General features: G+C 45.4%; 1 protein-coding gene across 1 annotated transcript; it reads left to right on the forward strand.

The window, feature by feature from the left end:
* The first annotated feature begins 585 nt into the window (after positions 1–585).
* rgma (repulsive guidance molecule BMP co-receptor a) lies at positions 586–12,942 on the forward strand. Its single transcript, XM_062390759.1, has 4 exons — positions 586–1,111; positions 5,128–5,243; positions 7,235–7,752; positions 9,996–12,942. The coding sequence occupies exons 1-4, from the start codon at positions 1,098–1,100 to the stop codon at positions 10,692–10,694; spliced, it is 1,347 nt and encodes a 448-aa protein (XP_062246743.1). The 5' UTR covers positions 586–1,097; the 3' UTR covers positions 10,695–12,942.
* Positions 12,943–13,411: the final 469 nt, after the last annotated feature.

The raw sequence follows: 13,411 nt of genomic DNA on the forward strand, positions 1-13,411 counted from the left end.
AGTAAATCAAGGGTTGAAATTAGGCTGAGAGTCTAGATAAGATAAGATAAATAGAGAGAAGATCAGATACATAGAGAGAAGATAAGATAAATAGGCTGTATTGATCCCACATGTAGAAATGACCTTGTTACAGCATCAGAATGAGGTAGACCAGAGAATAAAATAAGAGATAATACAATTTGTTTTAAATCCAATCAAATAAAAATGCATAGTCTGTCCTATGTAATAGGATGAAACGCCAGATGAAATATAACTTACATCTACTTGAGTAACGTGCAATGGCCCTAGGCTTATTAAGAAAGTAATATGTGATTCAAGCACAAGTATTGATTAGCATGCATTCCTTATAGATCCCCTTGCTTTTATATGAAAAATAAGAGTGTTAAAGTCAATTTAGTCTGGCTGCAGCTGCAGAATCTGCAGGATCCTGTTTTCTCAAGGCGTGAGAGAAAGCCCAGTGGACTTGATGGGGGCCTCAACTGAGATTTGGGGGCTCCCAGTGGCGTCACGCAGAGCCGATCATTGTCTGTCTCACACTTTCTAACAAGCCATTTCACAACATCCACACAGCGGATCGCAGCAGCAGCGGCGGCAGCAGCTTCACCCTCGGGGCTCTTCTTTTCCTCCGCCTCCTCCTCCTCCTCCCCTCTCTCTCCCCGACGTCGACCATAACTAACAATTTGGATTCGCCGCGTGGAGATGAGCAATTAGCGGACTTAATCTATCATAATGTCTCCGTTTTATCCGATCGACTGATCAGTCACATGAGCTGGGGCAGCGGCGGAGGAGATCTAGCAGTCCGCCGGGTGCACGCAGCCGGAGAAGAAGTGGCTGCTCGGATGAACTAAAAAGAAAAAAGAGAGAAGGGACACTTTCCTCTCCCAGCCCTGGAGAAGCTGCTCGCTGGACACCATGTACACACCGACGGATTTGACGCCCAGGAAGACACTGGGTGCGTTTGATTTGGGATTACTGAGACGCACAGGACGCGTTTTTTAAAAGAGGTGGTGGTGAGAGGGGGGGGGGGATCGTTTCCCTTTTCTTTTTTTTTCTGCTTGCCCCTGGTTCCTGCAGGACTCCAGAGTCGCGCAGAGCCCATGCAGTCAACAAGGTGGGTTTATTTCACACTTATTCCATTCCACCAACTCGGTGTGAGTTCATGTCAGCTGCGCAAATATGTCAATGTGATCCTCCATCTGCTTTGTTACTAACAACTTGATCTATTTGCAGAGACAGCTACAAAAAAAAACAAAATCACTTGACATAAATATTAAAATAAAAAAGAGTTAGACTCATGCAGCGTTATTGTATTGATCATATTGCACAGTGGATCTATATCCCCCAGTGAAACACTGCTGATCTTATCTGTCATGGACTAAAGAAGGATCATCTGGATCGCAGCAGATCAGGAGCAGCACGCCTCCTAATGCCTTCCCAGTTTAATGAGCCCACTAATGGCTCTGGCGGCTGTAAGCGGGCCGTGTAGGTGCCCATGTAGAGTTCCCGTCTAATGACAGGTTTGGTTGTCCTCGTAATGCCATGTGCGCCTGTGACACGATCGGAGGTTTTCCTATCGGAGCTCACATCAAGCGCCATCTGTTGGAGGCGAGGAGACGAGTGTGCGGTGACTCTCGGAGGCAGATGCGCAGGGAAAGGTGGTGCTCGGAGGTTAACACTGCGCAGGAGACACGCAGCAGGCATATTGTGTTGTACTGTAGATTGTTGTACACGTCGAAATGTTCTAACAACAGGTTTGGCAAGTGATGGTATAGAGAGCAACAAAGCATCAAACGTGATTGGACTGTTCCATGTTTTATTGTCAGATGATGTCACTTTCAGACACATGCTCTGTCAGAAGTCTATATGTAAATATCTGTAGTTCATGTTGTCAGGCACAAATGATTTTTCTTTTAAATCTCATTGGTAAAACTCATTCAGTTCAAAGCAGTCAGACGATGGATTGACACATCAGATTCTAATACGGTTATGCAAAAGCCAAGACATATAGGCCGCAGCGAAGGCCTGATGGGAAAAGGGCCTCACAACCTCCTTTGGATTGGAAATTTAATCAAACTGGTGATATTAATATTAACAGCAATATACAGACATTCTGATTAGACCAACATGGCTGCAGGTTTTAATATCCAAAGTCCATAAAATGTCTGAAAGTAGTAATAATGCAATTTATCATAGCTCCAAGGTGACGTGTTCAATTTGCTCCTTTTCTCCACAAACTGCCTGAATCCAAACTCATTTATTTGTGCAGTGAGAAAAAAATTAAATAATCCTTGCAGTCAAGAAGCTGGAACCAGACAATATTTGGCGTTCGTATGCTTGATATAAATGACTGAGCTGATTAAATACATTATCAAAATAGCTTTTGAATAATTTAATGTTGATAGTAAACACTAATTAGAGTAATTTGATATCTGTGGGGCGAGTAAGGAACGCAGAGGGCTGTCTATAGACTAAATAAATGGATGATGGACTTGAAAATAATAATTTTGCCATGAAATATATATCAAATAATTAGTTTCAGCAGACTTGCTCTCATTTTGTAGATGAATCAAGTCATATATCTCTAAATATCTCCAAAGCTTTGGAAATGCTATCATAGTATAAATGACAAATATGTATTGGCTTATTCCTCAAACGTAAAAAAGACTTAGAGACCTTCCTTAGCCGACGGAATGCTTAGCAACCAATTAGTCGACTAATTGTCTTAATGGGTACAAATTACACCATGTGTGAGAGAAGTCCCTCAACAGGTGAATACAGTTGGTCTACACTGAGCCACGCCATCTATTCTTCCCCAGGAAGAACCGATACATCAACTCTGAGGTTTTCCTGCCAACGCTTGGATCAGCCACACTCAACCAAAAACCTTAACGACATTTTAATTCCTCACTTTGCTTCTATGTCCACACTGCCTGCTGCTGAAAGAGCAAACACGTCCCCCAGTCCATCGGGACACATCCCAGCAGCTTTACACCTTTCAGCTGCAGCCATTCGTTTCATTGTGCAAGTGGCTGGTACATATTGGAGCTGGAAAATCCGTCCGCGCAGGGGCCACCCCTGTCGAAAGCATGCGTAGACTCAGACCTCATTGTGCACGACCATATCCATCATCCAGGAGAGGGACAGCATTCACAAAGACATTCACCGCTCTGTAGGAAAACTACTGTACAGAACCAGCCACAACCTGACCTACACGCAGCCATCTGTCTGCTGGTGTTTGGCTTCACATGGCAGGAAAAGACACCAGTAATGTGCCATTTGTGTAAAGTGAAAGGTGATCAAAAAGAGGGGCGGCCATTGCTTTTGGAGGAGGGGAGGGCCGCCCGCTTTTCTGAGAGAGGAGTGAATGAATTCAAATCATTCAAAGCAATGTGCCAAAAAAACAGTATCTTCAGGAAAACGTACTCCCCCTCCCCCCCTCGCGGAGGCTCCTCTCTCGTTGTAAACATGTCCAGTGCCTTGCTTCTGATGAGCTGACATGTACAGTTGGGTGGTATAAAGTACAGCAGGTCATCGTGCTCTATGATTTGTCAGTGGATTTTTCTTATTCAACAATCTGACAGGCATTCACATTACAGGCGCAATATACCTAAATGCTATTTTAGATTGTCTTTACACTCAAATTAGACAACTTTTAGAGAAAATACAACTGCTGAACACCTACATGAATATACTGTTTAAAGCAGTTTTCTTTTCTCTGGGGGAATATGACTGTCAGTAGTTTAATCAATGTATTGTCACAGGTCTGTTTATGTCAGTGGGCAAGAGTACTTGACTCCAAAAATGGGAATGTTAGAATGGATTAGCCTACTTTTAAAATCATAATCACAAAGTCTGTATATAATTAAACGGTCGTTCCAGTTTGACAGGTCATGTTTAAGAAGTTAAATTCCATATAAAACTGTAAAATCAAGTGTGTATCTGACAGTATCATCATACATGGATCAGCTATTTGGGTGAATACTCAATTTAAAAGAGATACTATAATTGCTCATTTCAGTCACTTGAAACAGAATGATGGCCATATGCTTGTGTGAATTGTCAGGAGTTGATGCTTCTCTTTGCCATGTCTGGTACTAAACTAGATATTTTGGGGTTTGGGACGTTGACCCAGATGCTACAACTAATTTGAAGACACTGACGTGGGCCCTGCTTCCCGACATGTCACAGACAAAACGGTTAAATGAGAAAATCCAGACAAACTTATGGATAGTGACAGTAATAGTTGGTTGTGGCCTTTTTTTTATTTCGATTGTGCCACTGAAACATTCGAACCCAAGCCTGTCACGTCCGATCTGACATGTTTGGTATCGTTGGAAACTTTAGGTCCTAGATTTGTATTACTAAATCAAACTCTGTGGATTTGAACAATGTTTGGCTTCTTAACTTTGGGGCCAGCGCTGGCTCTGTGTCGTTGGAGGTTACCTTGGCTTGTGTCCACCATTTTAGGTCCTTGTAAATGTGTTAAATCTGGTTTAAACCTGCAAAGTGAGCCACTGATATAAAGAAGTAAAGTTTGCATTTGACAAGTCTCTTGAGAGTAGAGGGGTATTTTGTTATTTATCCCTTTGGTTTCCCCTCTTGTTTCTTCGAACATGTGGAGGGAGGACACTTGCTTCTCCTCCCCGGGCTGGGGCCCTCCACGCTGCGGTTGTCTTTGTGATCTTTAGCGGCTGACGAACCCTTTCTTTCGCGGCGCTGTGGTCCGCCACTTGTGGGTCGCGGAGACTCGGCCGCTCGTCGAGCAAGTCTCCACATTGAGGTGTAATTTGAAACTGGCTGAGGGGGGGTTCCAGGGCACGAGGAGCCGCCGTGATTGGCTCAGTGTGTCCGCTGGCCCCGCGGAGGCTGCACCTTCTCGTCACTCCGTAAAAGGAAGCTCTGGTTCCCCGGGTGCCTCCACACCGAGCCTCGGCTAGCTTACCCGGGCTGTAGCCGCTAACTTTAGAAACTCTCACCCAGCGAAATAAAACCACTTCTTACCCGGGTAGTGATGAGAGCACGGGGCGGACATCTTTTATGGACCTGTTCTGTGTGTGAGTTCCCTCGACCGGAACCTTGGCGGCTCTAACTCTTCTCCTCTGTCCCTCCTTCATGCGGTCTGCCCAGGGAGAGGAGTGAAGCGCGACCCCGAGCTGGATGGATGGTTATGGGGAAAAGAGGAAGACCCTCGGCGCTTGAAGTGTGCAGAGTCCTCGCCGTGTTCCTCTCGCTCTTCCCCTCCGGTAAGAAACAACTTTTTTTGAAAGATTCAAATCTTTAAATCTTAAATGCATATATTTTAAAACATCGATGCTGTTTGTGTGTTACAGTTTAAAACTTTGTAAATCTTTAAAGGAGGCAACATGCGTTTAAACCAACAACTTGTAAGCTACAAAGATTTGTTCCACTTTTTGCATTTTCCCATCACCATTTATAAGCCGAATTATTCGAGTGGTGTTCCGATTTAACTGGAGTTACTTGCTTACACTTCAAAATGCAACGTTTTTGCTGAAGCCCTGAAAATTGTATAAATTCAGCAAAATCTGTCTAAATCTGTCTAATTTCCTCGCAGTGATCTGTTGGAATCTCACCAGACTCAATGCAAAAAAGAGTGAAATGTATTAGATTACCGAGACTCAGTGCTTGTAGGTACACTGGTGTGGAAAAGGCTCGAGTTTTTTTGGGGAAAATGTGACAAATGGGTTTAAAAGTGAACGTGTTGGTCTCTGCAGAGCAAAAGCGTGACTGATTTTAAAAGTAGTTTGAATCATTTACTGATGTTGTTTTTATTTATTTATTTTATTCTGGAGGCAGAGTGGAGGGACTGAGGGGCCTTTCTTAAAGCTGCTGCAGCTCTCCTGCTCTTGTTTTGTTTGGGGGGGAGGGGGGGAGGGGACATGCCTCAGTATTTCACATCAGCTCCTTGAAAGTAACTTTTGTTCCATGCTGCAGTTTGGTGAAGCGTGGAATTTGCATGTTTAGGTGTCTGAGCTGTGGCCAGTGGAACCTAAAGAAACGTGCATCTGTGCAGAGTGTGGTGCTTTTGAATGTGGCTGCTTTTCTTTAAATGATGAAGATCTTTTTAAAATCTCACAGGGAAAGACGCGCAGTGTTCCCATCAGAATGTGGCACTGCTGTGTCATTAGAAACTCCCCAGTGTCGAGTTTGAATTGGCTCTATCTCCTCCTCACTCGTCCCCACACTGAGTCCCTCTCTGCAGCGGAGACACCTCGTTCACTCGGCTCACAGGTTTGGCAAAGCCTTATCAGTTTCCCTCTCAAGTCACCTACCGCCAAACAACAACCAGATACGGCACTGATAGCCGAGATGGAGATTGGTTTATTGCCTTCTATCAGATGGGGGTTAAAAGAAAAAGGCGGTGTGAGGTTTTGGAGAGAGAGAGAGAGAGAGAGAGAGCTGCGGTGAGGCTTTGAGGAGGGATATTGTTTAAAGTGTGACTTCAAAGTGTTGATTTGGCTCCCCCCACCCCTCCCCCCTCAGTGGGAGAAACTTCTTACTGCCCCGTTCAAATAAAAGCCTTATTAGTCGAAGGTAATGCTAGTCAAACACGGTGGCGCAACGAGGCATCCTGGGAAATATTTGAAGAGCGCCTGTGTGCACAGGAGTTGGCCGGATGCGGCGTTTAACAGTGGAAACAACAGTCAAGCCGCGTTTATTATCACTGAAAGGTGAAGATTAGGATCCCAGGTGGTGTTATTACTGGTGCATAAACCGAGAGTGACTGGGAGTGAAAGGGAAGTAGCACTCCCAACAGTAAGTTACCATGTATGCAGGTCGACCCGAGGGAGGGTTCAGACCTGTTTACTCACGACTAAAAGACGACATTACTTTATATACAATATGTGGATCAGCCTGAAGAATAGACTTTATTAGAAAATGTTCGTAATGCTTAATCAACAGGAGTGTGAATCGCAGGCTAACTCACGATACGATACGCAATACATAAACCACGATAGAATATCATTATACAGCTATAGTGCAGTAATCAATATATCGCATAACAATACATATTATTATCGGAAGACGAATACTAAAGGCCCCTAAAGAGGTAAAGTTATTATTATACCATTGCAGCCTGTATGAGAAACAACTATGGCAACATTTGTACTGGGTTGTAGAAGTTTGTGGTTTTTCTATTCGAGGTACTATCATGTAAATGTGTTGTTTCAAACCTTCGTCCTTAACTCTGAGTGTCTTGTTCCCCCCCGAACAGTGAGTCTGCAGTGCAAGATCCTCAAGTGTAACTCTGAGTTCTGGGCCTCCACCTCCAACTCGGGGCCGGAGGAGGAGTTCTGCACGGCGCTGCGAGCGTACAACAGCTGCGTCCGCCGCACCGCACGCACCTGCAGAGGGGACCTGGCGTACCACTCCGCCCAGCATGGCATCGAGGATCTGATGAGCCAGCACAACTGCTCCAAGGAGGGGCCCACATCCCAGCCGCGGGCCCGGACCCCGCTTCCTCCCCTGGCGCCTCCGCTCCTGCCCGACAGCCAGGAGCGCTCCGACGGCCCGGAGATGTGCCACTACGAGCGCAGTCTCCCTCGCAACACGTCGCCGCCCAACTACACCCACTGCGGCTTCTTCGGAGACCCGCACCTCCGGACCTTCGGGGACGACTTCCAGACGTGTAAGGTGGAAGGAGCCTGGCCGCTCATTCACAACAAATACCTGTCTGTCCAGGTGACCAACACTCCTGTGGTGCCCGGGTCTTTGGCCACAGCCACGAGCAAGGTGAGGATCCTCCTCTGTTCATCCTCTATGCACCGTGGGTTGCTTACAGGTCGGAAACTATTGATCTATTCATTATCCTTCCAATCGTTTAAGAGTATTTCCAATCAACAAGAGCTATCAGTTGTTTTTCCATAAACAGTGAAGAACGTCCGATGCAGTTTTTTTTTACTGAGCAAAACTATTTCAGTTAATCATCATGTGAATAATTGAAAAGCAGCAGATTTTGACATTTGAGAAGCAACACCGCAGTTCTGCCATTTATCGATCAGCTGCTTGATTAATCTTTTCAGCTCTGCAGTCAGGGGAAAAGGATTCTGCAACCATCACGATGATAGATTAGTCATTGTGGTTGTTTATTAAAGAAGAAAAGGCCTGCTTGTTGGTTCCAGGTTGTGAAATGTGAAGTTTGTCCCTGGTTTCTATCACTGTCTCTTGAATATGTTGAATATTCTCTGTTGACGAGACACAGAAAAGCTGTTAGAAGGCTTGTGGTCGGTGAACTGGAGAAAATGTTTCAGAATTTCTGTCATTTTCTCGGCTAAACCTGGTCTGTCATGAAAATCATCTCCGAGCTGCTTTGATTTCTAGATGATCTGTCAGTGATTCGCATGATCTCACAGTTTTCTGTAAATGTTGGGTTCTGTCGGTGCTGCAGCAGAAATATAAGTGTGTGTGTCATGTGTGTTCTTTTCATGTGGTCGGACTGTGAGAGCTGCTGCGGGGCTGGTTTTCTGTCAGACCGGGGACTCTGGTTAGTGTTTGGATGAGTTCCATCGTGACAGATGAAGAAGCCCAGCCCCGGCACAGTTGCAAAGCTCTCGAAGGCTTTATAAACGAGACGCTGGTGTAATAACCGCGGTGCTGCGTCAAACTGCTGCGGCTCCTTTTTTTCTCGCTGTGGACAGCTCGGGCTGATGTTTGGCCTACTTACCAGTGTATCCACATCCAACACTGGGAAATGTCTGTAGACTCTCTTTTTTTCATAGGGTTTTCAGCCGTGCATGCCTCGTAATTTTAATTTTTGTATAATGGCACGCTGGCTATTTGGATGGCTGTTCCTTAAAAAAATGCTTTAATTAGAACCATAGGTCAAAAACAAAGAAATGGGATAATTTGTTTTAGGAAAATTAAGTTAGACCTGGTCCAGTTTTGGCAAAGTTTGACAGCAGTGATTGTGGCCCTCAGTCACTTTGCAGAGTATCTTAACTAAAAGTATTTACTCTGAGATATACGAGGACTTTGTCCCTAATCGCATTCGTAGACGTACAATTATCTGTAATCAAGGTTTCTTAATGACACTATTAAGCACTCATGTTTTGCCTTTTTAAAGCGATGGGATTTTTATGCTGCTGTTCTTGGAAGCAAATGAGTCTTTTTTTTTTTTTATTTTAAGATCTTGATTCTTGACAAAGGGAAAACAAAGCAGCAGCCAGTGCCACCTGTGCAAACACGGCCCTTCTGGTAAAAGATCTGCCTTCGCAGAGCGGCTCTGTGTTGGTAAATTGCCCTCGCTGCAGCAAATAAAACTGTCTGGTTATTTCTATCTACGGAGGGATAATGGTGGAATTTCTCTTTTGTTTGTTTTCATTAAAAGCTTAAAAAAAGAAGAAAAGAACCGGGAACAAAAACAGAAGTTGATGTAGGCGGGGAATGTTAGTCGAGGGGAAAAGGGAACCCAGTCGGAGCGGGTGCAGCGGAGGAGCAGTCGAGTGTTTCGGCAAACTGGCCCCGTCCTCTGTCCCCGAGCGAGCAGACATCAGAGTCTCTTCAGCCATCCTGGTGCTGCTGCTCTGACAATGGCCCATTGGTGTCCTGATGAAACCAAGCTTGCAGAGTCCTGACCAGTCCGACTTAATTAGCTGCAGAGTATGTCGCTCTGTCCTGGCCCCACGCCACTCCCTGGAGCATAGTTCTTGGGTTCACAGGCAGGTTCAGCAGCGCTATGAATAGATCGTCTTTGTGTCTGCAAACTGAGGCCTGATTTTACATGGCCGAGACTCGTGTTTTTTGAGGGCGTTTACCTTGGCTTCCCCCCGTGTTGAGCCAACGCTGAAATGTGACACTTAAGTGGGGTAGATGGCACACACTGCACAGGCTTGTTAATGCAAGCAACTTTGAGAACACTTTTGAATCGGTTTGCTGGGACTCTTAGTGGGAGAAAACGCAGCAGTTAATGGCTGCGTGCGCTCCTCTGGTGTTTGTAACATTTCAATGACGTATCTCTGGTGTCTTTCTTCCTGCAGCTGACAATCATCTTCAAGAACTTCCAGGAATGTGTGGACCAGAAGATGTACCACGCGGAGACCGACGAGCTGCCGGCTGCGTTCGCCGACGGCTCCAAGAACGGCGGTGATCGGCACGGAGCCAACACCCTGCGCGTGGTGGAGAAGGTTCCTGGGCAGCACGTGGAGATTCAGGCCAGGTACATTGGAACCACGATAGTGGTGCGTCAAGTAGGCCGCTACCTGACCTTTGCTGTGCGGATGCCGGAGGAAGTTGTGAACTCGGTGGAGGAAGGCGATAACCAGGACTTGTACCTGTGTCTTCACGGCTGCCCCGCCAACCAGCGCATTGACTTCAGGAACTTCAGGGCGGCGGAGGCCCACAGCGCGGCCCGGACCAGGGGCGGCGCCGGGGCCAGCGGCTTCACCTACCAATCTGCAAAGGCCAAGTGCAAAGAGCGCCTCCCAGTGGAGGATCTGTATTTTCAGTCGTGCGTGTTTGACCTGCTCTCCTCCGGGGACATTAACTTCACCATGGCAGCCTACTACGCCTTCGAGGATGTCAAAATGCTCCATTCAAACAGCAACAGATACCACATCTATGAAACCGATGCTTTCATGAGGAGTGCAGCTGAGCGGGGCAAAGATTTACTTCCTCTCCTCCTCGTCAACCTCCTGGCTGTCTGCTTGTGGATTGAGTGTTGCACAGTTCAGCTATAGGTCCGTTACAACAATATCCTCAAGGTGTATTTGTCAGTGCGTGTTTGTACCATCGCCGTGTTGTACATCGGCTCCTCTCTCCCGCTCTGGTTTCCGTGACGTGACCTGGGACTCGCCGGTCGGATCGTCGCTCCCCTCAGTCTGGTTGTAGTTGTATCGTCATGTCTCGGCTTCAGTCTTACGACAAGAGGGAGTCCGCCTATCATCACGTGTATTTAACTGCTTCGCGGGACCGGGTCTTTGAAGAGCGCAGCGGTGAGAGAGCCCAGCTACCACCAGAGCTCAGGATATCCACCTGGGATTAAATCCCCACATTCTCACCGGGGCTGCATGCCTATGGGAAGCCAGACAAGATGATCTTTTGCAGAAAGAGGAGTTTGCTGATCCTCCCCTCCCCCCAATCCCCCTCATTGGTGCCAGGCCAGTGAAGCTCTCTGTGGCTCATGTGGCGAAGCAGGAGGACCTGACAGGGGCTTTTGTTAACCTAAGGATAGAAGCAGCTCTATGTTTGATTCGTTTCCAGCTTTGGAAAAGCCTGAGCCTTGTGGAGGAAGCACTCAAGCCAAAAGGATGTCAGAGCAGCGTCTCCAGTTGTCTGCTGCTGAGATTAATGGGTCATATTGTTAGATTTGTGCGTGCGTGTTTGTGCAGAATTCAGCGTCTGTGGTTAATTTTGTGTGTTTGCGGGTGCAGGATTTCTAAGAAATGAGTCCCACGTCTGTTTGTGTTGTACCCAGACTTTCAGAGGAGCCACAGTCTGCTCAGACGGACTCTGACAGCCGAGAGGCAAATCCCAAAGGGGAACTGTTAAAAATAATCTCTCTTTTAGTGTACATCACTCCCAGTGTCATACAGCTTCTCCCTCCTGATGTGTTGATCAGACAGTGTTTGTGTTTGAGTCTGTAATGTGAATGTAGCAACAACAAAAAAAAGCAAAAGAACAAACTTAGTTAATGGCACTAAGAGCGTTTACACAGCGCAGATCAACAACCCGAGCCCATGACACCTTTTCGTGACCGTTCCGTGAAGTCAACTCTCCATTTCAAGTACCAGTGATGTAGATACTGATCGTACTAGCTGTAAAGACGTCACCGCCAGTCAGTTTAGCATTTGACTGACTTCCAGCGAGCTGACCTGACTGCGGCTTACGGAGTAAACGATAAGCATATGTCTGTAGACGTGATTTCGTGGCTTAAACCATTGCCAAAGAACAAGCCCTTGTGCCAACACCTTCTCAGAAACGGTCTTTTCAGTCTCAAGCAGTTTGCGTCAAGGGAAGAGATTCTCCGTGCTAAATAACTTGTGTTTGCGGGTGAATTTGCGGTGCACACAAAAATGACAGTAATGCGCTGTTAAAGCAGAACCTCTGTTTTTTGAATCTCACACTTTGCTTTTCTTGCGATTTGCGATAACGCTCGTGCATTCGAACTTTGGCTCCCGATGCCGGCGCCTGCTAATGTGTAAAGTCATCCCTGAAGATGCTGTGACTGCTCGGGCACAGTCAGACGGTCATTTTAACATTTTACACTGAAGTATTTGGCAGTCCTTACTACTGCTATTTGGAATATGTACTGGTGCAGTTTGACACAAACAAAAAGAAAAACATACATACAAATGATTGTAAAGTTGAATCTTGTGTTAATAGGTGTAATTTGTATTGTGAGTTCTACAGTATACGGTTCTACATGTGTAATGTGAGATTGTACATATGTTTTGTGAGTTTCAAATTTGTATATTGCCAGTTGTGTTTTGAATTTATCACAGTTTTTGTACATCAGATGCTTTGTTGAATGTGAACCTTTTTTTTTATTATTATTTGAAAAGGATTTTTATTTTTGCAAAAACATGAACTCCACAGATCAGGATATTCAAAAAGAGCAACACACACACACACACACACACACACACTCTCGCTCGGCTGCCATCACTTTTTGCTCGCTTGGTTATCAATGAAGTAAAACAATCTGAATGCAGGCCAGCTCATCTAGAAAAAGGAAGATCAGACATGCTCTGGGGCGTTCATGTTTTTGAGTTTGAAGCACTTTATGTTTTCTCTTTCATTTAGCTCTTATGTTGTTTGTCAGATTAGTAATAGTTAAAAAAAAATATGGGGAAAAGAACATAGCTAAATGGGAAATGCCAGAAAGATCAAACTGTGTTTGTATGTAAAGCGATTTGGTGCCACACGCCAGCTGTTTATAATGTAAATTATTTATTGAATAAAAGAAAATGTCTTGTTAATGTTCTACATGGTCTCATTTACTGTCAGTGGGAGCATTTTTTGAAAAATCACAATGTGCTGTTTTGCGATACTTAACAGTGTGTGACTGCCCCCTGCTGTAGAGATGCTGAGTCGCAGATAGGAAGATATTTAACAAATGGGTTTGATAAAGGAGGCAACATATCTAAAATAAGAGTTTAGGGCTTTGTAGGAATAATTTGAAAGAAACTTGTAAGTTTGAAACAAAACGTCTCTTTGGAGTCACGGTAGAGACCCACACAGGAAGGACCTGGTCGCTGCGGGGAACCTTCCTGCTGTGAGGACACGGTGCTGGACATTGCATCACTGTGCTTCCTTTGCAACAGCTCATAATCCTTTGTTTCAAGCACATATAACTTAAGTCCTGGTCACTCATCACATTTAGGAGAAAATCTATAATAATGAGCAGGTTGAGACCAAGTCCAAACTATATCACTTATTTTACAAATCAATACTA

This window comes from Platichthys flesus, chromosome 6 (assembly GCF_949316205.1).
Source record: "Platichthys flesus chromosome 6, fPlaFle2.1, whole genome shotgun sequence".
Classification (NCBI taxonomy): Eukaryota; Metazoa; Chordata; class Actinopteri; order Pleuronectiformes; family Pleuronectidae; genus Platichthys; species Platichthys flesus.